This window comes from Sphaerodactylus townsendi, linkage group LG09, assembly GCF_021028975.2.
Source record: "Sphaerodactylus townsendi isolate TG3544 linkage group LG09, MPM_Stown_v2.3, whole genome shotgun sequence".
Classification (NCBI taxonomy): domain Eukaryota; kingdom Metazoa; phylum Chordata; class Lepidosauria; order Squamata; family Sphaerodactylidae; genus Sphaerodactylus; species Sphaerodactylus townsendi.
The window spans coordinates 87,253,290-87,273,825 of record NC_059433.1 but is presented as its reverse complement, the minus strand read 5'-3'; the positions used below and the strand labels follow the sequence as shown (position 1 = coordinate 87,273,825).

Here is a 20,536-nt window from a genome sequence, read left to right as displayed (position 1 = left end):
TGTCAGTGAAAGGGAACTCTCCAACTCCCCAGGCAGCTGATTCCACTGCTGAACTAGTCTTTTTGTCAATAATTTTCCTAATATCCATCAGCTACCTTTCTCCCTGTAATTTAAACCCATTATAGCGAGTCCTATCCTCTGCGGCCAACTGAACAGCTCCCTCCTCCTCTTCAAAGTGAAATCCCTTAAATACTTAAAAGACAGCAATCATGTCTCCCCTTCAACCTCCTCTTCTCCGGAATGAACACTCCCAATTCCTTCAGCCTTACTTGGTCTCCAAGTCTCTGATCATCCTTGCTGCTCTTCTCTGTATCCACTCCGTTCTATCCACATCCTTTGTGAAGTGAGGACTCCAGAACTGGAGGAGCTGACCTTTTCCAAAGCAGTGTGGTGTAAAGGTTAAGAGTAGGTGGACTCTAATCTGGAGATCCAGGTTTGATTCCCCACCTGAGCGGTGGACTCTTATCTGCTGAACTGGATTTGTTTCCCCTTCCTACACATGAAGTCTGCTGGGTGACCTCAGGTCAGTTACATTTCTCTCAGAACTTCCTCAGTCCCCCTTGTTGTGAGAAGAGGGAGGGAAGGAGTTTGTATGTCCCTTTGAGTTCCCTTACAGGAGAGAAAGGGGGTGTAAATTCAAACTGTTCTTCTTCCATGCGATCTCTCCAACCTCAATCATCTTGTCTGGAGATGCCAGTTGCCCCACAGAGAAAACAGTTGAACATGAAAGATTCTCAGTAGAGAAAGAGACTGTGGGGAGACAGATTGGTCCAAAGCAAAATCCAATCACAAAAGCAGCAAGTTGGATCCAACCAGTCTTTTCACTCAGTTTCAGCCCATTCCCATTCTTGTTCTCGTCCCGTGTTGGTTTTGCACCAGCAGAAAGGCAAGTTGGATTCAATTCCATAGCCTGAAAGGCAGAGGTATAGCTACCAGGGGGTGCACATTGCACCAGGCACGTGCCCGGCGGGGGGATCGCCCCCCTGGCGGCACCCCCCCCCCACACTTACCTTTGATAAACAGTGCAGGCTGGAGAAGCAGCCTGTTCCCTTCAGGCTGAAAACGGCCTGGTGGGAACTACATTTCCCACAAGACCTTGGGGCTCGCAAGGTCTCATGGGAAGTATAGTTCCCACCAGGCCGTTTTCAGCCTGAAGGGAATTGGCTGCTTCTCCAACCTGCACTGTTTATTGAAGTGAAAATGTGTGTGTGGGGGGGAGGGGCACCGCGGGGGGTGCCATGGGGGGGCGCCGCGGAAACACACAGAGTGCACACTGGGTGCACTCTGGCCCAGCTATGCCTCTGCTGAAAGGTATTTTTTCCACCTCTTTCACCACCACCCTTTTTGTTTTTAACATTCAGCTTGATGAAGAGTCCTGGAGAGCTTAAAAGCTTGCACTCTATTTTGCGTCATTTGGATTTTTCCCAATAAAAGATATTACGTGGCTTTTCAAAAATTTCGCCGCTACGGTCAGGTATTGTATAATGACAAAGCAAACAGGGGAAAGGCAATGGAAACAATCATGTTACAACTTTTCATTTCAAAGCCAAATGGTGCAGGGAGAAGGAAGAAAATTGGTGAAAGCAGCCTTGGGTGTTAGATTTATTAGTGGCTGGCATCGGGTCCAAAAGTGATGTGGGGGGAAAAAAACCCTGCAGGAAAACGCTAAGGTTCAGTTGGCTTGGAATCTACAGCCAATGTAAAAGTGCCTTCAGGAAAACCTGTATGGCTAGTTAATAGCAAAAGAAAGCATACCAGTCATAAATCAAAAGAAGAAGTGAAGTCATAATAATGCATCTGTGCCTGAAATAATCGGTGCTGAGTTTGGAAAGGGCCAGTCAGGAGTTGGCTGGATTTGAAACAGGGCATCAGACATTAACACAAAGCGAGTGGGAAGACATCAGCAAATAACATAAATAAATACACAATAAATAATATGCATAAAACATAATGGAAGGAATTCATATGGTGAGGAAATGTGGGAGATCAGGATTACTTACTTGACTTGGAAGACACAAGTTAGAACCATTAAGATAAACATGAGATAGAAAATGGGGTAGATGAGCTGCATGTTTCCCATAATAGAAAGGATAATCATGCTTGCCACAGCCTTTGCAGAAATGATGGTTGGAGATGCTGGAAGAAGACATTAAAAAAAATTTCACATATGCATATTCACCAAATAGCTGTCCTGGCATTCTCTCCCATGAATACCCATAACAATAAAGTGTAGCCCATAGTGAAGTTTAAACAATGCCGTTAGAAATCCTGAGCTTAACGTGGCACAACTAGTACAAAAATACAACATTAATTAATTACGCTCATAATTCTGTTTTAGCTGAAGGTAGAGAAGAAATGTCTTAGGCTTAGATTACCTTTGGTGGTGGTAGATTATTTCATCGGAGTGGTACAGCAATCCCTGTTGCAGCAAGCTGTATCTCACCAGAGGTTATGTCCCCAGGGTCAGTAGACCCCCAAGAGCAGTATGAGAGGCAGTGAAGGGAGGGGCAGTCCACAGTGTAAAAGGAAACATTGCCCACTGTTTTCTACTGGAAAAATTCATAGCCAGGATTCAAACCACAGGAATGGATCCAGTCAGTCTCTCCACACCTCTCCACACCACTTAGCTTCTCTCCTCACCACAGCTCCCATTGCATACGCGTTTGGCTATGAAGGTCTCACGACCCCCAGGGCAATATTTTTTTCAGTGGACATAGGAAGCTCCTTGTTCCTTGCTCAACAGATGAAAACGGGCTGGATCCAAACCATGATGTTTTTTTCTTGCCATTATCAATATTGATTTGCCCACCAACATCTTAGTTTCTTGCCTTCATGGATACACTGTCATTTCTTCACAATCTTGTTTGTCATGAACAAAGTTATTGTTTAGTATTATACTCAATGGGATAAAAGAGGTCCAAGGACTTTAATTCTTTCGCACAAACTAAACTGAGTCTTTTTCCTAGCAGTCGTTCTGATCCAGGGTAACTTCCTGGCTGCTTGGCCTGACAATATAATCCTGGGCTTCATATGCATCATGAAATTACACTGTAAACATACAGGGAATGGGCAGATTTTCTGGGGTTTGAACAAAGAGTTGGATTGGAGTACCTTCCCAAAGGATAATTTTGCAATTTTTAAAAAATATTTTGTAAGATCACAGTTGCCCTTCTATCAGTGGAGCCGTTTCCAGTATTAGGCACATTTCTCCAACTCCTCTGTCCAACATGACCATCAGTATGAAAAAAAAAATCCTCTTGCTGAGCTAAATTTTGGCAACGTGGCTTTGTGGAAACAGAGTCAAATGGTGCAAAATAAAAAATTGCCAATAAAACTTGCCATTTCCGTTTTTCCCGCTGACAGCTATATTGCTGGAAGGTGAAGATATTAAAGCTGACAGCATTATCAGAGACGGCAGGATGATTTCCACCCAGCTTCTATATAAATTTAACGACCAGGCATAGGAAGCCCCTCGGAGTCTCTTTAAATATTAAATGCAGAAATGGTTCTTCTGGTTAACACAGCACCGAATAGGGAAGGAATAGGTTTTGCTGACTCTGATAACAGACCCCCATTCAGCTAGCCTCGAAGCAGCTGAAAAGTGACCTCATTTGCAACAACGGGAAGCTCCAAGATCCAACTCCGTCCTGTCCCCCCCCCCCCCGGTCTACCCTACTGTAAAGTCCAGATTCGGCATGAAGAAGGTACTCCTCGTTGAGTCAGTTTCCAGAGCCACGTCGCCCCCAAACATTTGCAGATTTATACGAACGCTTCTCTGCTCCCTTTCCAGGGAAAATAAAACTTTAGCTTATGAAATACAGACCTTTCTGCTTATTAAAAATGGTGTGGGAAAGATATAAAACAATCCCCCCCCCCCCCCCCCGGCCTTGTCTCATTTGCCATTTCTGGCAATTTCTTCAAATGGGTAATGGTGGAAAGAGAACAGTTCTTCTGTAGTTATCACAATGAGGTGTGACACAGGGCACTTGGCAGGTTCACCTTTGATTGTGCTTCATTGGTGGGAAAACGGTGTAAAAAGACAGGCAACCACGTTGACTCGTTAGAAGAAAAATCCAAACTGAAACAGGGCCATTGCTCTTTTCTTAAGGATCAACTCACTGATGGTTCAAGTGGAGTGCTCCGCTATAGCCTGTATGTGTGTGCAAATCAGTTTCTAAGAAGAAGAAGAAGAGTTTGGGTTTATATCCCCCCTTTCTCTCCTGCAGGAGACTAAAAGGGGCTTACAATCTCCTTGCTCTTCCCCCCTCACAACAAACACCCTGTGAGGTAGGTGGGGCTGAGAGAGCTCCGAGAAGCTGTGACTAGCCCAAGGTCACCCAGCTGGAGTGTGTGGGAGTGTACAGGCTAATCTGAATTCCCCAGATAAACCTCCACAGCTCAGGCGGCAGAGCGGGGAATCAAACCCGCTTCCTCCAGATTAGATACACGAGCTCTTAACCTCCTACGCCACTGCTGCTAAGAGAGATCCAGTGCAATGTGGAGTTTAAATCACATGGTCAGCCATACATGCATTATATAAAACACCCCGATTGTGCCATGGAAGTTTGCTGGATGAATCTGGGCCAGTCACACACTCTCAACCCTGACCCTGACTAGTATTTAGATTGGGAGACCTCCAAAGAATATCAGGATCATGATGCGGAGGTAGGCAATGGAAAAACCCCTCCAAATGTCTCTTGTCTGGAAAATCCTATAGGGTTGCCATAAGTCAGCTGTGACTTGACAGCCCAAAATGTGCAAACCCATACACTAAAAAATAGTATTCCTTTTGTGTGTATCCAAGCCTGGAAATACACATATTCAAACAGCAATTTGTGTTGAGAGACATACCCCAATGCTTGCAATAGGTTCCCCCATCTGAAAAACCCTGTGTACCAAGAAAAATCATCTGTGCACTGTATATATAACATGTATTCCTAATATTCAGTGCTACACACATGATGGGTGCATAGTGTACACATGATTTATTACAAGCAAAATGGCTATATAGATAACATCGTATCTATCACATGCCAAGCAGCCATTTGTAACATCTGGAAGCAAAGTTCTTCTGCACAAAGCAAGCCCTCTACATAGGTGTCAAACTCAGACCCTTCAGGTGTTAATGGACTACAATTCCCATCAGCCCATGCCAGCAGGGGCTGCTGGGAATTGTAGTCCATGAACACACCAGTCTCATGAATACAAGAACATGCCTTATTCTGAGTAACACTACTGGCCTGTCAAGATCAGTATCATCTACAATGACCGGCAGGGTCTCTCCAGGTTTTCAGGCAGAGGTCATTCCCACCACAAACTACCTAATCCTTTTAACTGGCGATGACAGGGATTGAACCCAGACCTTCGCTTCCACTGAGCCACAGGCCCTTCCAATCACGTCAACCAATTGCCCATCATGTTTCCTGCTATAAACCAAAAAAAAGGAAGTGACATATTCTCAAGCACCATTGGAACACAAGGGACTTACGGCCCATTCAGTTCCCTAAACATATGCTTGTGGGTGTTTAAGGACACACATCTGTTGTAAGTATTTAGTGTTTGCTTTGGAAAACACCAGAGTGCCTGTGGCAAACATGACTTTTTGTGTGAAAGTGTCTCATTCTTGCCCCATTAAAATTAAATAAGAGTGGCTTATTTACCACAATAGATCCAGATTTGCTTTTTTCTTTTCTTTTTTTTGGAAACATTTCCAAAATCTGCTGCCTCACAATGTTGGATACCATCACAAGGCAAACCCCAAGAGATACTGACAAAACACTGAAAAGAGAGATAAGTTCTGATGCACGCTAGAATGTTGCACGAAATACAATCCACTGGGTCTTGTGTGATGCTGCATAATATCACTCGTTTAAAAACACTGTAGCCTACTTCAATTCTTCACACCATCCACCAAGCACGATCCCCCTCTTTAGCACAGAACACAACGTTATGTAATTAACATCTGTGTGCTTGTGTCCCATTTCACTGCAGTCCATCTGTATTCCATTCACTTCAGCAGGTCTTGCGAAGGAGACGGATCCCCAGGGACTGAGCCGTAATTTTTATTCTCCTGGCCCAAGGACTTTTTACTGTGCACACAATGGAAACATGTTTCAGCTTGTGTGCACCATAAAGAACACCAGCAAATGAACATAGCTGCGTAGTTGGGCTGTGCTTTGATTTGAACTGCAGGTGGCAAATACAAATGTCAATGGCAGCACGGAGATGAAAACAGAACCATTATCTTGTTTGGCCATCAACTCATCAGCCCAGCTTCAGCTTCTGCACAGTGCTTAGACCAGCTTTTTATGCATGAGTTATGAGGTTGAATCCAAGTAGTAAAGGGAAGAGGCTATGGGCCATTACACACGCTTGGTCTCCTTTGCATTCAAAAAACATTCCCTTCGGGTTGGATTCTTGGTTATGCACATTTCTCCTCTTGACAACTCTGCTCTCAGGTCAGACTATCCTCAAGATTTCCAAGACCAGTTAAAGTGCAACTTTCCAGGGCAAGGTGAAGGGAAAGCAAAGGGAATCAATATGTGTTTTGCTTCCTTTGGGTTTCCTCAGTCCTCCCAGCTTTCCCTGCCCTCATAACAGCAGTTCCTCCCAGTCATATAGAACAAGGAGGTGGGAGGCAGGCCAAATGGCAGATCTGCTCAGCTGTGGACACTTTTCAGTGGGAGAATTCTGTGCAAACAAAAAACCATGGGAAAAGTCCACAGTGTAGCACAAAGCCCTGAGGAAAGCACTTCATGCATAAATAGACTGCATGGGAAAAAATTGCCATGCAGGATGGGAGCTGCAGTGAAGAAGGGTGCAGTTTGAAACTGAGGGATTTCCTAGATTTTGGCATGTATTTCTTCACAATATCTTTTGTCCTTTTCTGGAAAATTTAAAAAATGAAATTTGCAATGGAAGCCAAGAGCATTCTGCCAAAAATATTCCAAAAATTCTGAAAGAATTGTTCAGATATATGATAATGGCAGCCAAAGTTACATTTGCAACAAAATGGAAAGTAGAAGAGTGCCCATGAGAAGATAAACGAACTGAATATGCAGTAATGGCAACATTAACACATGATGTGAATCAGACCAATCAAAGGATTTCAAGACACATGGAAAGCATACTACTTAATTCATTAAAAAATGGGAAGCAAAGAAGGAGGTTGTTGAAACGATATATATGAAATATTAATAATCCTTTGTTCTACTGCATCAAAAAGATGCCAGAAGGAAGAAAACATGTAAATATATCATGGATAGATGATAATATGTAAACTCAATTTTTAATATTCGGGAAGTATTTTTAGAAATATATGTTCAGATTTATAATAGTAACCAACACTGCAAGCTTTTTTATCTATTCTATTTCATCACAACTTGTCTTATAATACTGTCTAATGTTACTATCGTGTTTATCAAGAAGAAGAAGAAGAGTTTGGATTTATATCCAACCTTTCTCTCCTGTAAGGAGACTCAAGGTGGCTTACAAGCTCCTTTAATTAGATAAGCCTCTGCCACTCAGGTGGAGGAGTGGGGAATCAAACCCGGTTCTCCGGATTCGAATCCACCTGCTCTTAACCACTACACCACATTGGCCCTCAAGTGTTGTATAGAGTACCCTATGATTAATGCTCAGATTTATTATGATGATAATTACCATTTAATGATCATTATTATACCACTATTTACTGCTCATAATTGTTGCTGCAATCATGTATGGTTTATTGATTATTGCATCATTGCTTATTACATTACACGGATACTTTTTCTTCTCTTTTTCTTTTGTCATAATTGCAATTGTTGCTGTGATGGGGTTTCTATTTTTTTTTTCCCCTGCTGTGTTTATGTCTATAACCAATTTAAATCTTTTTTCAAAAGAAAGAAACTGAGAGGGAAAACTGACTGTGTCCAACTCATTGGTTTGTTTCTCCATGCTGAGGCCCTAAGCCATGTCAAGTTCAAGACACCCTGCAGCATTACCAAAAATATATATTAGCAGAATGTTGGATTTTTAAAAAAAATTTAGAGGCTGCTCATAATCTGAGGCCCTTATAATCTGAGTTAACTTGTGCATTAAACCAACTGTCCTGCTCCAAAAACCTGGTCAAGCAACATAGAATTTCAATGAGTCTCTGTAATCCATTTCTTCTGACATCAAATGATAAAGCATTTCTTAAGGTGTCAGTCCAGATAAACCAATCATCAACAGGCTTACGAAACCGAATATCTAAAGTTGCAACTGCATGGGGCCCAGCAAATAGTCTGGATTCCTGGAAGCACCAGATGTTACAGCCTTGCTGTTACTAAACAATTGTGCATCCCATCATTCCTCCACCTTGGAGACCACTGCTAGGACACAAAAATGGATGTCCAGAAGGCTCCTGTGTGAATTGCAAACTCATTCCAGTCAGCCCTGCAATGGTCCTCCAGCCATGTGGACAGAGAAAGATCATGTATACATGACATTGCTAATTCTCTTTCCAGCTGCCTACTACTCCATTGGAGGAAGAACTACTTAAGTTGGAGGAGGACTCTTTAAGCTGGAGGAAAGAACATAAGAACAAGCCTGCTGGATCAGACCAGAGTCCATCTAGTCCAGCACTCTGCTACTCGCAGTGGCCCACCAGGATGGTTAGAACCACCTCACTATTTGGAGCACTCTGAAATGGTTAACAAACTACCCCGGCTAAACAATGTTATCCTGTGTTATCTCGGATATCAATTCAAACTCTTCTCTTTTTCTTCTTCTTCATGTTAGGTCTTGTATAAATGCTGCAAAACTGTACTTAGGTAGACTTTTCTTCATTGTATGTGCTTGGATGCATCAATGCTTTTACTCCCTAACTTGACGTACTGTTGTGCAATCACGATCCTGCATCCTTTACTGATCAGATCTAGATGATGTTATTTATTTGCTTCATTAATAACTTGCCTTTCTCTCTAACAGGGACCAAAGGGCTTACATAGTGTCCATTTTTAACCTCTCAACAGCTCTGCACTTCCTGATAAATTAACTGTAAAATAATGTACTGTTGAAGGCTTTCATGGCTGGAATCACAGGGGCGTTGTGTGGTTTCCAGGCTGTATGGCCGTGTTCTAGTAGCATTTTCTCCTGACATTTCACCTTCATGCCACTTGCCAGGGTCCGCTCTCCCTTAGGAGCAGCATTTCATGTCAGTGGGCTGCAGCAGAAGGGGAGTAGTGGGGGAAGTTCCATTTTGCTGATGGAAAATTTAGTCTGGATCCTACCCAATATATAAGAACATAACATTCGTACAGAGCCCTAAAGTGTGCAAAGTGCTCATAATGCATGATGTATGTTATGGATTCTGAACTGAGGAAAATTCCATATAAATACTGTTGTTCTTTTTCTCGCTTTCTCCCCTTGCAGCAGGGAACGATAAAAAACAGAACATCAATTCAAATAAAATGTTTTGCAATAACAACATGACTCATGCAGAGATTTTTTTGGAGTTCGATTTGACTGGGCCTTCCATCCCATACATAGGGACTGCTCGGGAATCTATTTTTAGTTTCAGTCTCAGCTATTAGTGAGCTGTATGACAGATCTGTTGGGATGTCTCAGAATTGATCCTCTGGATGCAAAACCATTGACCAAACCAGGCTCAAAACACAAGTCGCCTGTGAACCAAATGCATGTGGTCACTAGATTTCACAGACCAAACAAGTTAGCAGTGGATTCTTGTAGCTAAAACAAGTTACCCTTGGGTACTGTGTGGTTTCCGGGCTGTATGGCCGTGTTTTAGCAGCATTCTCTCCTGACATTTCGCCTGCATCTGTGGCTGGCATCTTCAGAGGATCATCCTCTGATCTTCAGAGGAAGATCCTCTGAAGAGGCCAGCCACAGATGCAGGCGAAACGTCAGGAGAGAATGCTGCTAGAACAGGGCCATACAGCCCGGAAACCACATAGCACCCAAGTGATTCCGGCCGTGAAAGCCTTCGACAATACAATACCCTGTTTCCCTGAAAATAAGACCTACCCCAAAAATAAGCCCTAGCATGACTTTTTGGGGATTTTCGGAGGATGCTTGAAATATAAACCCTGTTCCAGAAATAAGCCCTAGTTACAGATTCCTCGGTGCAGCTGATCTGGTCAAGTGGGGGGCGCAAAATCATGGAAAAAAATAAGACATCCCCTGAAAATAAGCCCTAACACATCTTTCGGAGCAAAAATTAATATAAGACCCTATAAGATTTTCGGGGAAACACGGGCATGCATGTGTTATCAACTGTGGAAACTTCAGATTGGATCCTATAACTCCCTGGGACTAAGTCTTCCTCCAAAAGAGGCAGATTACCTTCAGCAAAGATGGACTTTTGTCCATTCCAAGAACCCCACAGAATATAGTGGACAAAGGAACTATATGATGGTGGTGAACAAGGAAACAGGACAAAACAATGTTGGAAATGATACAGGTCTTACCTAGCAGTGCTGCCAGGGTTAATATAACCACAATGTGCTTCACATCTCTTCTTTTATAGAAATACAGAAGAACGCAGAACGTTATTACTCCCAATATCTAAAGAGAGAGAGCAAAAAAGCATAAAAGGCAAATATTGATAAAGGTAGAATATGAAATTTCAAACAAGATGTCAAATGCTCATCTTTAGGACTGTTAAAGGGGTGATTGGAGTAGTATTGTGAGCCATTTGTCAAAAACTAGTTCCTTCTATAAACCTTTCCCAGGACTAGGAACAGTTAAAATACCAACAAATGCCTTTGTTCCCATTTGGGAGTTCTGATTCTCTGTGTGTGTGGTTTTTATTTTTGTTAAGTCTTGAAAAGATTTAAAATAAAAGATCTGATGGTTTTTGCAGTCGTAACTGTCAAGCAAAAAAACCACATTTGACTTTAATAAGGCGATAGTTTTTACAACCGTAGCCTCCACTTGGTACATAGTACTATGGTTCGTAATGGTAAATGTGCAATCATCCTGCAATCACCCAGGTGCAATGAGACTACTCCAGTGTAAATGACTTGAAGATTAAAGCCTTTAAATGCCTCCTTTTAGCCCTAAAATTCAGCTCATCTTCCTTTCTCTTTGAATCAAATCCCCCTCACTTGTTCTTCTGCCCATCTCTGTAATCAATAAAACCTGGGCGAAACTCACACTTCTTGTCCAAAACACCTGCAAAACATTTGTAACTGTGCACTGCTTTTCAATCACTGCCTAGTCAACTACCTGTCAGGAGGCTGCATAAAAGAAAAATATACCAGCAGAGTTTAATGACATGGCAGGAGAGGCTGCTTCGCAAGACATTTTGCAGATGGGGAGGCCTTTCTGCTGCACACAATCCAGGCTCACTGCCTTGTGATTTCCTGCAATGCCCTGGCAGGCATAGCACTGGCACCCCAAGCCACATTCCACACGGGCTATAGGGTGCTGCTGTGAGTGCATGAAGCAAGACTGGGACACGCATGTGAGACTAGGGTCTGCATGAGGAGTCTTTAAAAAAATAAGACTCAGGTGTCTCTTTGAAACTTCAACTGAGACCCAGTTTAGACTCTTGGCAAATGAGCTCACGGTGTAGGATTTAGAAAGAAGTATTTCATCTAGAAGGGGAACGTACAAACCCAGAATCAGGGGTGAACTGGTTCTTATGACCACCGGTACTTTTCCAGGTGGGCTGATGTCCTTCCTCTCCAGCCCAGGGAGGGGGTGGTGGAACTCAGGGCCTTTCCCCACTCACCATTTGCTGCACGCTACTCTTCCCAAATAGCGTGGGGTCCAGCAGCACTCCCCACTACAGAGGCGGCTACAATGCAGCCTCCCTGACTCTGCCGCTCTCGTGCCCCCTCAGTGCGCGTCATTTCTGGCGCTGCTGAAAACGGCGCCTTTTGATGACCCCGCGCAGAGCGCAGGGCAGTGGGAAGCTGGGGAACACAATCCCTGCGCTGAAAAGGTCCACTCCGGTTGAAACCGACGTCATTTTTTAAAGTGGGGAAACGGCCACAATTATTTCCTGCCCCAATAGAGTTTCCTTCCTGCCTGCCTGATATTCTCACTGCTCGTTCTCCCAGCTCACTCGTTTCAGAAAGTCACAACTGTGGCAATGAGGAATCTTTCAGAGTTTGCACCAACTATCTTAACACGAAGATGGATCAAGAAAACAATTTCCTCTGCATCAATTCTGCACCAAATTTATGAAAAATAACCTATCCCCATTTGTAGAATAAAATACATATATTAGTAAGCAATCCAATTTTTCCCTCCTGAATCAATTTTCAAATAGACTTCACACTTTTGCTCCCAGAGGCAACAGAGAGAAAATTAACTCTTGCAAAATAATTCACAGGTGTTTTTCTACACACCAGGATAACATATTTGGAAAGCCAAGAGGGATTTTCTGGTTGTTGCTTTTTGAAAAATGAAGGCTGATTTATGCAGATCTTTAACAGACATAAATCTCATTATTATTTCTTGTACAAATCAAGTTTCTGAGCTAATCATGGTGTAATAGCCTGCAATCACAGATGCATGAATATGTTCTCTCTCCCCCCCTTTCTCTTTGAAAAATGATTGTTCCTAGTCTCTTAATCATGGTTTGGAGAATGGTGCATTTTGTGCATCTCCCTACACAGGAGAGTAGAAATCTAAAGGCTCCTGCTCTCTGCATGAGCAAAAGCCACTGACACCTGCATAGAGAAGGTCACTGATTCTGGCCAGGTGCACACAAACTCCATGGCCTCTGAAAACAAGTTCAAAGGGTTGGAGATTTTCCCCAAAGGCTTTTTGAGGAACACAAGAAGCTGCAGAGACAGGAAGGGGAACTGGTGAAAACAACTACAACTCTTAACTGTGATTTGTTCTTCATTGAACCATTTTGGGCACCTGCATTGCATTTTGGATATTTATCTTGTGATCAAACCATAGTAAAATAACTGTGTTCCATCAAGGCACAACTGACTTTTGGTGACCCCTTGTGGGATTTCCAAGGCAAGAGATGAGAAGAGGTAGTTTGCCATTGCCTTCCTTGAATGGCAACCCCAGTCTGCCTTGGTGTCCATCCATTCGAAGACTAATTGTGGCCGACTCTGCTTAAACATCCAAACTTTGTTGGCATCAGGCTAGGCTGAGTTATTGGCCAAACAGAAATAATTAATTTAAAATCAATGACATACACTAACCAATATAAACAAGCAGTCAGTTCTTGTTATCCCGAGTGTACAATTATGAACCAAGAGTCCCAGACTTCAAACTGTCTTTGATGGGCTTTCTGCCCCTGAGGGACACTTCCCCTAGCCAGGTGAACCCAGAATTTCTTTAGTGCAGACCTTTCTGAGCCTGCAGAAACCTTCAGAATTTTGACAGGGGATGGCGGGCACAATTACAAAATAGCTGCTGAAGGTCATGGAGCCAATGACGAAAGGTCAGACAGTGAGGTTACATAAAACTCTTATACTTCTTCAGCATTTCAGACAGAAACTCTGTTTATATCAGGAGGATTCTATTTAGGTGACGGAGATGCATTCCCAACTCAATGTAACTGCTTGCTACCAGATATATGTAGCCAGTTTCTGTTACCACTGCCATCTGGGGCATTCTTTCCTTGATCTTTACTCTATAGCTTCACATGCTTTGTAGATAACTTGGCTTCCCCCTGACACCCTGGTCTCATGAGATACAGAGTTGTTTCCATTGTTCTGTGGGAGCAAGATGCCAGGTGGCTCTCTATCACTATCTGTCGCCGACCTTGGGGTACCTTGGCTCCGCAAACTCTTTCTTTCAAACTTCTTGGGAAAATGGGAGAGGGGACTGACAACAGGGATAAAGAGGATAGCAAAGACCAGATTCACCAGAACTGGCTTTGCCAAGCTTTGATGCTCTTAGCTTATCAATAAACGCTGCTGATCAACAACATGTATTCTTTTATGTATTCTTTTATGTTAACTTATATGTATTCTTTTATGTTAACTTATATATTATGATGATGTTTTAAACTGTTTTAATATTGATGAACACCGCCCTGAGCCTTTGGGGAGGGCGGTATATAAATATAATAAATAAAATAAAATAATAAATAAAACACAGAGTCCGTTTATTGGCTTAAGGTTCAAGACCTAACAGTTTAACAGGATGCTTTTTCATTTGCAAAACAAATCAGAAATCTAGCTGGGTTTGCAGTAAGCTAAAATTTTGTAATTGTACTGTTTTTAAAGATAATGGAATAAATAAACTTTATTAATTAAAAAAAAGAAATCTAGCTGGGCAAATGTGCCACTAAACACTCCGCTTACTGAAAACACTCAAAGGGCGCTAGTAAAGGTGTTGGTGGGAGCTGCCTTGAGGATCCCTGCTTTAGTGGAAGTCTTTCTCTGGAAACTGAAAGTCCTTTTTATAAACAGGAGTCTTGTCATGATTGGAAGAGTCTTCCACGAACAAAAGGCACCTTTGACTCCAGCCCATTTGCACAAAGGAAGGAGGTCACAGTTCAACTTCACACCCTTTTTCATTTCTCACAGAAAAATTAGATCACCAGTAAGTGTTCAGAGGGGAAAATGTCCAAGCAAGTATTTAAGTGCTTTCCTGGATTACAGCCTAAAGCTTAGAAGGTGAGGAAAGGTCTTTTTTTTTCCTTAACAAGCCTATGATTTCAAGAAAACTTTAATTCATTAGGTATGAAATATCATTGGCTGTGTTGGCAGGCCGGAGTGCTTGCTTAAAACATAGCTGCACAGTAGAGATTTTGGCCGACAATAAGTTCATAATCTCTTTATGGTGTTGCAAGAACAAATTCCCCTCCTTTCCCTTTTCAGATCTAACCATGGTACAATGCCCGGTGTATGTTAAAGTTGCACAGCTAGCATTAACAATAGCTCAGACGCATCACGACACCGCTTTCAGTTATAGGAACATTGTGTTAAAGAGTTAAAAATAGAGTCTCTGGACCCTCCACTCATTTCTAAAGTATCTTCCCAATCATTGAACTCAATGGTTTTAGACTGCAATAACTCTGTATAAGATTGCCCTGCAGCCTCCTAACCCTGCAGAACAACACTAAGCAAGCCTAATTAGAATCCAATTCAAGTCTACTTCATGGCATTTACTCCCAGGGAAATATTCTTGGGATTGCACTGTTATTCGGGTATTTGTGGAAATGTCAAAGTACCACAAACTTTAAGCAGTTGAACCATCATTGTTAATTTGGTTTCCATTGTATCTAACATATATTCACGGGTGCAGAAATTGATTTAACCTAGCATTTCACCCTGTGGCCAATGATTATTTAGATTTCAATTCGTTCATAATTCATTCAAGAAAATATATCATAATCATTCATAACTCAAATTTGTCAAATTTGTAGAATCCAAATACTTCTACTTCTCACAAAGTCAAAAAGACAGTCATATAATCCAACAGTCATATAATCCAACTTGTAGAATCCAAAATTATCAATATTCATAACTCAATGTTTACTTTTCTCACAAAATGAACTCTGAGTTATGAATATTGGCTGTCTTATATGACTTCCTTTTTGACTTAGTGAGAAGTAGAAGTATTTGGATTCAACAAATTTGACAAATTTGAGTTATAAATGATTATGGTATATTTTCTTGGATGAATTATGAACTAATTGAAATATAAAAGGTTGTTAACATACTGTTTACGTTTGCCAGAGCCAGTGTGTAGCGCGTTTCTTAGTTTCTCCACTTTTTACGTGGCACACAATTGTTTGTCAGGTTCATCGATGATTACCGGTATTTAGTACACTAAAACTCTTTTTTCTGACTGAAGGACGGAACATGATGAATCCATCTGACATTATAGTCTGAATTCTACATAATCCTGGTCCAGCATGGTGTAATGGTCAGAGTGGCGAGCTAGAATCTCAGAGGCACAGGTTCGAATTCTCCAAATTCTCAGAGGCTCAGGCTCAGATTCACCATTCTGACATAAAAGTTCACTCAGGGCCTTGGGCCACAGCCTATCTTAACCCAACCCACCTCACAGGGTTACTGTCATTGTGAGGATAACATGGAAAAGGGGAAAATGATGTTGTTGTCTGCTCTGGATCCCCACTGGGGTGGAGTAGTAGAGAGAAAAGTGGAGTAGAAAGATCTAAAAGGATAAATCAGCCATTGCAAACGTTAAGGAATTTAGTAAAGACGGGGTTATTGCAAATTACAGTTATTGTGAATGGTCTCTGCTCCTTTTTTTGATTACATGTGAATTCTACATGATTATAGCTCACCTTGTATTTCCTGCTTATCACCACCTGTTGATTCACCTGTTTTTAGCTCATATTCCCATAAATGCCTATTTTCTAAGTGAGGGCCCACTGAAATGCATTTAATGAAGCAGGGCCTGGTCCATAAAAGCTTTTACTAGAATAAAAACGTGTGGACTTGAAGAGGCCCCAAGGCTCCTGCTTATGTTTGGTCCAAAAGGGTTTCTTGCTTGTTAACCAAGCTTGGAATTGTATTGGGTTTCTATGGCTAAACAGAGTTACACCCTTCGAAGCCAATTGACTTCAGTGGACTTAGAAGGCGGTAACTCTACATTAGGATTGCATTTAGCTATTTCTGCAACTCTCATATTGAAAAGATCATAATGAAGAGGCCAGGTATACTATATTTTACACAGAGTAGTCAGCCAAACCACTAGCCAGCAGAAGTACTTGAAAGCATTTTAATGCAAAATGTCCCAGCAGACAAGACAGCACTATACAAATGCCGGTTTTGTTCCACTAGTCCGCAACATGCCCCCTCCCGGCAAATCCAGCCTGGCTTTCCTTTGCTCATTTCCAAATTCGGCCTGGAAAAGGATCTTTGAATTTACGCTGTTTGACAGGAGGAATGTGGAAAGAATAGAAGCTGATCTGAGAATTGCAACATCCTTCACCAGCAGAGCAATCTGTCCCCCAGAAAGCGGCACTGACTCTGTGCCTTGCAATGCAAATCAAGAGCATCTGATTGACAGGCAACAAATTATGAAGACTGGACTCACCACATAAGCCAGGACCTGCCAGCTAACTAAATAACTCTGTATCCTTCTTGCTGTGGGTTCCTGGGCAATGTGGGGAGCAAATGATACCAACAAAAATGCTCCTGCGACTGTCAAAGTTCCACCTTTAAATAAATACACAGAGAGAAACATGTTGTTCTTTAAGCCATATGTTTACAATACGGTGCAAAGCTCCATCTAGATACAATGGGTGAATTTATGCAACCAGTTTTTATGCAAAAATGTCACTGACAAGTGACATCTTCTTGTCATTCTTCTGCAGTCCTTCCATCCCTTCAGGTTAATTACATGTAAGAAAGAATTGTTCCTGTTGATTACACAAGTAAGAGTTCGCAGAGAACTGCTGGGTGGAAACTTGGTTGCGCCCTTGTGCTGCGTTTGTGGCAGCAATGATTTTATTTATTTTATAAAATTTATACCATGTGCTTCTGACCTCATAATGGCCACGAAGGCAGCTAAAAATTAAAAACATGCAAATAAAATCACATCTTAAAAACCATTAAACCTAACAAAAACACATCATTAAAACTATTAAAGCCAGAGTTAAGTTACACACAGAAAAGATAAAGACAACTGAAACACTGGGCAGGAAGGAGCGTTTGTTAAGGGAGTGCTAAACAAAACAAAATGTCTTTAACCTTTGGTGGAATACGACAACAGACGTGGACAGACAAGTCTCCCTGGGGAGAGCTCTGCAAAGTTTTGGTGAGATGACTGAGAAGGCCCTCTCCTGGGTTGCTACCCACTTAATCTCAAAAAGTGGGGGTACCCAAAGAAGGGCCTCAGAAAATTTCGGCACTAGAAGTCTCTGAACACTTTTCAAGGGCAGTTCATTGAAATAATTAGATGGAACAACAGCCTGAACCACAGTGGCCAGATCTTTCAGCTCAGCAAAGGCTGTAGCCGGATAAACAGTTAAACCAGTAAAAAGTACTCCTGGCCATACCTGCTACCTACTTATCCAGCTGCAGGCCTGGGTTCAACAGCATCCTCAGACTACAGACCTGTACCTTCAAAGGAACTGCAACCTCATACAGAATGGCTCCCATGTTAGACTTTCCACCCACCATTAGCACATCCATCTTGTTGGGATGAAACTTCAGTTTATTTGCCTGTATCAGCTCCAGAACTGCCTCCAGGCATTGGTTCCATAGCCTCCCTAGAATCAGCCAGAAATGTGAAATAGAGCTGAGAGTCATCCACATATTGGGGACAACTCACCCAAGTCTTCAGATGAACTGACCCAGTGGTTTCATGTAGATGATAAGGAGCTTAGGGGACAAGATGGAAGCCCACAGAATAATGGCCAAGTGGCTGAACAGCAGCCTCAGCACCAACCCTCCAAGTAGGACAGGAACTACCATAGAACAGTGCCTCCTAACCCCAACCCAGATAGGTGGTCCAGAAGGACACCATGACTGACAATACTGACAGCCATTGAGAGACCCAATAGATGCTACAGAGTCATACTTCCTCTGTCCACCTCCCAGCACAAATCATCCACCAGGATGACCAAAGCTGTTTCAGTCTCATAACCCAGACTTAAACCAGATGAGAAAATGTCCAAGCAATCTACTTCATCCAGGAAGGCCTGAAGTTGTCCAATGATGAAGCTCAGCAGAGTGAGCTCCCAAAGGCACCTGGTGGGCCATTGCGAGTAGCAGAATGCTGGACTAGATGGACTCTGGTCTGATCCAGCAGGCTAGTTCTTATGTTCTTATGTTCTTAGCATTCTGGACAAAACCTCTGGTTTGGTTACACCGCAACCCAGTGTTTCCTGAACCCCCTCTGGTTCAGTTGCACTATATAATCAGCACCTTCTGGGCTAACCCTTAGTTCAGTTGCACAATGTGCCATCTGCTTTCACCTCATCTCTTTAGAGCTCAGTGCGGGCATTGAACTCTGCTTTTCTAGATCCCTTTTTCAGGATAAAGTAATTATCACGTATTGTCCCCCCAACCCTCGATCTATCCCAGACCTATATCCTCAACTCTTTATACATCCCAGGACTGTGTGAATTCTCTGTGTGTTCTGATTATTTGTGCAATTGTACATTTATTATTTTTATTTATTTTTTGTAATAAAACTTGTTAAACTTTTTTTATGGAGAGAGAAAAACCTAATGAAAAACAGCTAGAAAATATATTACAGCATTTTCTACCATCATTCAGATTCTGGACCTGGAATAGAAATTATCTGCCTGCAAATCTGAGGAAGACTGGAAAATATATAATCCATCTTGTTAGTAGTTTACAGTTGCAATTCAAGGAAAGGCAAAGCATGAATTGGCAGATCAGATGCAGTCCTGCTACACCCTGTGTTCAAGTGGAAGTCATTAGTAAACCTTGACTAAGAGAAGGGGGACACACAAGAGATCAGAAACTATGCTTTGGTGTACTTATGAACCATGTGATGTGACAGAGATCTCAAGGAGTATGTAAACATTCCTCATTTCAGACACGATGCTGCCAAACTTGAACCTAAGGATCGAATTCTTAGGTTAGCATGTAGTAATTCTCAACTCAGTCATGAAGCAAAGTGGGTGACCTTGACCAAGTCACTTTCTCAGGTTAACCTACCTTACAGGGTTGCTGTAATGACAAAATTGAGATTGGGAGGAGTGTTGAATGCTGCCCTAAACTTCTGGGAGGATAAGTAGGACAAAATGTACTAAATAAATCAATATAATGTCATGTGTAAGAAGAGAATAAGTTGAGATCTGGGAGGTCCCCTATTCAAACTTCACCTAGGCACGAACCCTCTAGGTGGCCTTCAGCAAGCCAATAAATAATAAAGTTGTGTGGTTAGGCAACATGTTTTGTCCCGGTGACTTCTGAATTGCTCCCAGAGCCACACAGTTCCTCTCAGTGAGTCATCAAATGTAGAGAGGGGGTGTGTGGTAAGGAAACAGTGGGAGGGAAAGCATGTCCCAAGAAAGTACCGTCTGTAGCTAAATGCTCCTCCGTGAAGCCAACGAAAAGAATTTGTGAAGCATGCTGCTTTTTGACAAACTGGGATTTCTGAATTTGGACAGCATGTGAATCTCCAGTTTCGCATTAACCGAAGTTAACAAGTCAAATACAAACTGGGACATGGAACCCCAGTGTTCTATCCATCAATAAGCATTTAATGGGAAGCTTGCATTTGGATATCACAATGAGCTAAAATTTAATCAATTCTCATAGTATCTCACAACAGCTTAATACAGCCAGTCACTGTCAGAGACAGTCTGCCATCTGCCATATGGTCGTAATAATATTGACCAAATTCTGGAGCTGTTGTAAGAATTATAACAAGGTGAAACCCTTAAAACATTTAAAGTATTATATCAATTAGACATATAATTATTAATTCCAATTTTTCATACGCTGGCTTATATTGTATATTGCCCCATTACTGCCCCATTATTGGCCCAGTTTCTCCTTTTATCCCACTTACCCATTTACCCTCATCATCATCATCAGAAGAGGAGTTGGATTTATATTGCCCCTTTCTCTCCTATAGGAGACTCAAAAGGAAGCCCTTTGAGCTCCTAACCCTT

General features: G+C 42.1%; 1 protein-coding gene across 1 annotated transcript in view; it reads right to left on the bottom strand.

Moving 5' to 3' along the window:
• The window catches only part of NIPAL2 (NIPA like domain containing 2), a 47,688-nt gene that overhangs the window by 9,947 nt on the left and 17,205 nt on the right, over window positions 1–20,536 (bottom strand). Inside the window, exons 5-7 of the mRNA XM_048508013.1 lie at window positions 16,978–17,099; window positions 10,452–10,548; window positions 2,001–2,136 (exon numbers count right to left, since the gene is read on the bottom strand). Of these exons, the coding sequence (XP_048363970.1) occupies window positions 2,001–2,136; window positions 10,452–10,548; window positions 16,978–17,099 (355 nt within the window). The remainder of the gene's footprint in view (window positions 1–2,000; window positions 2,137–10,451; window positions 10,549–16,977; window positions 17,100–20,536) is intronic.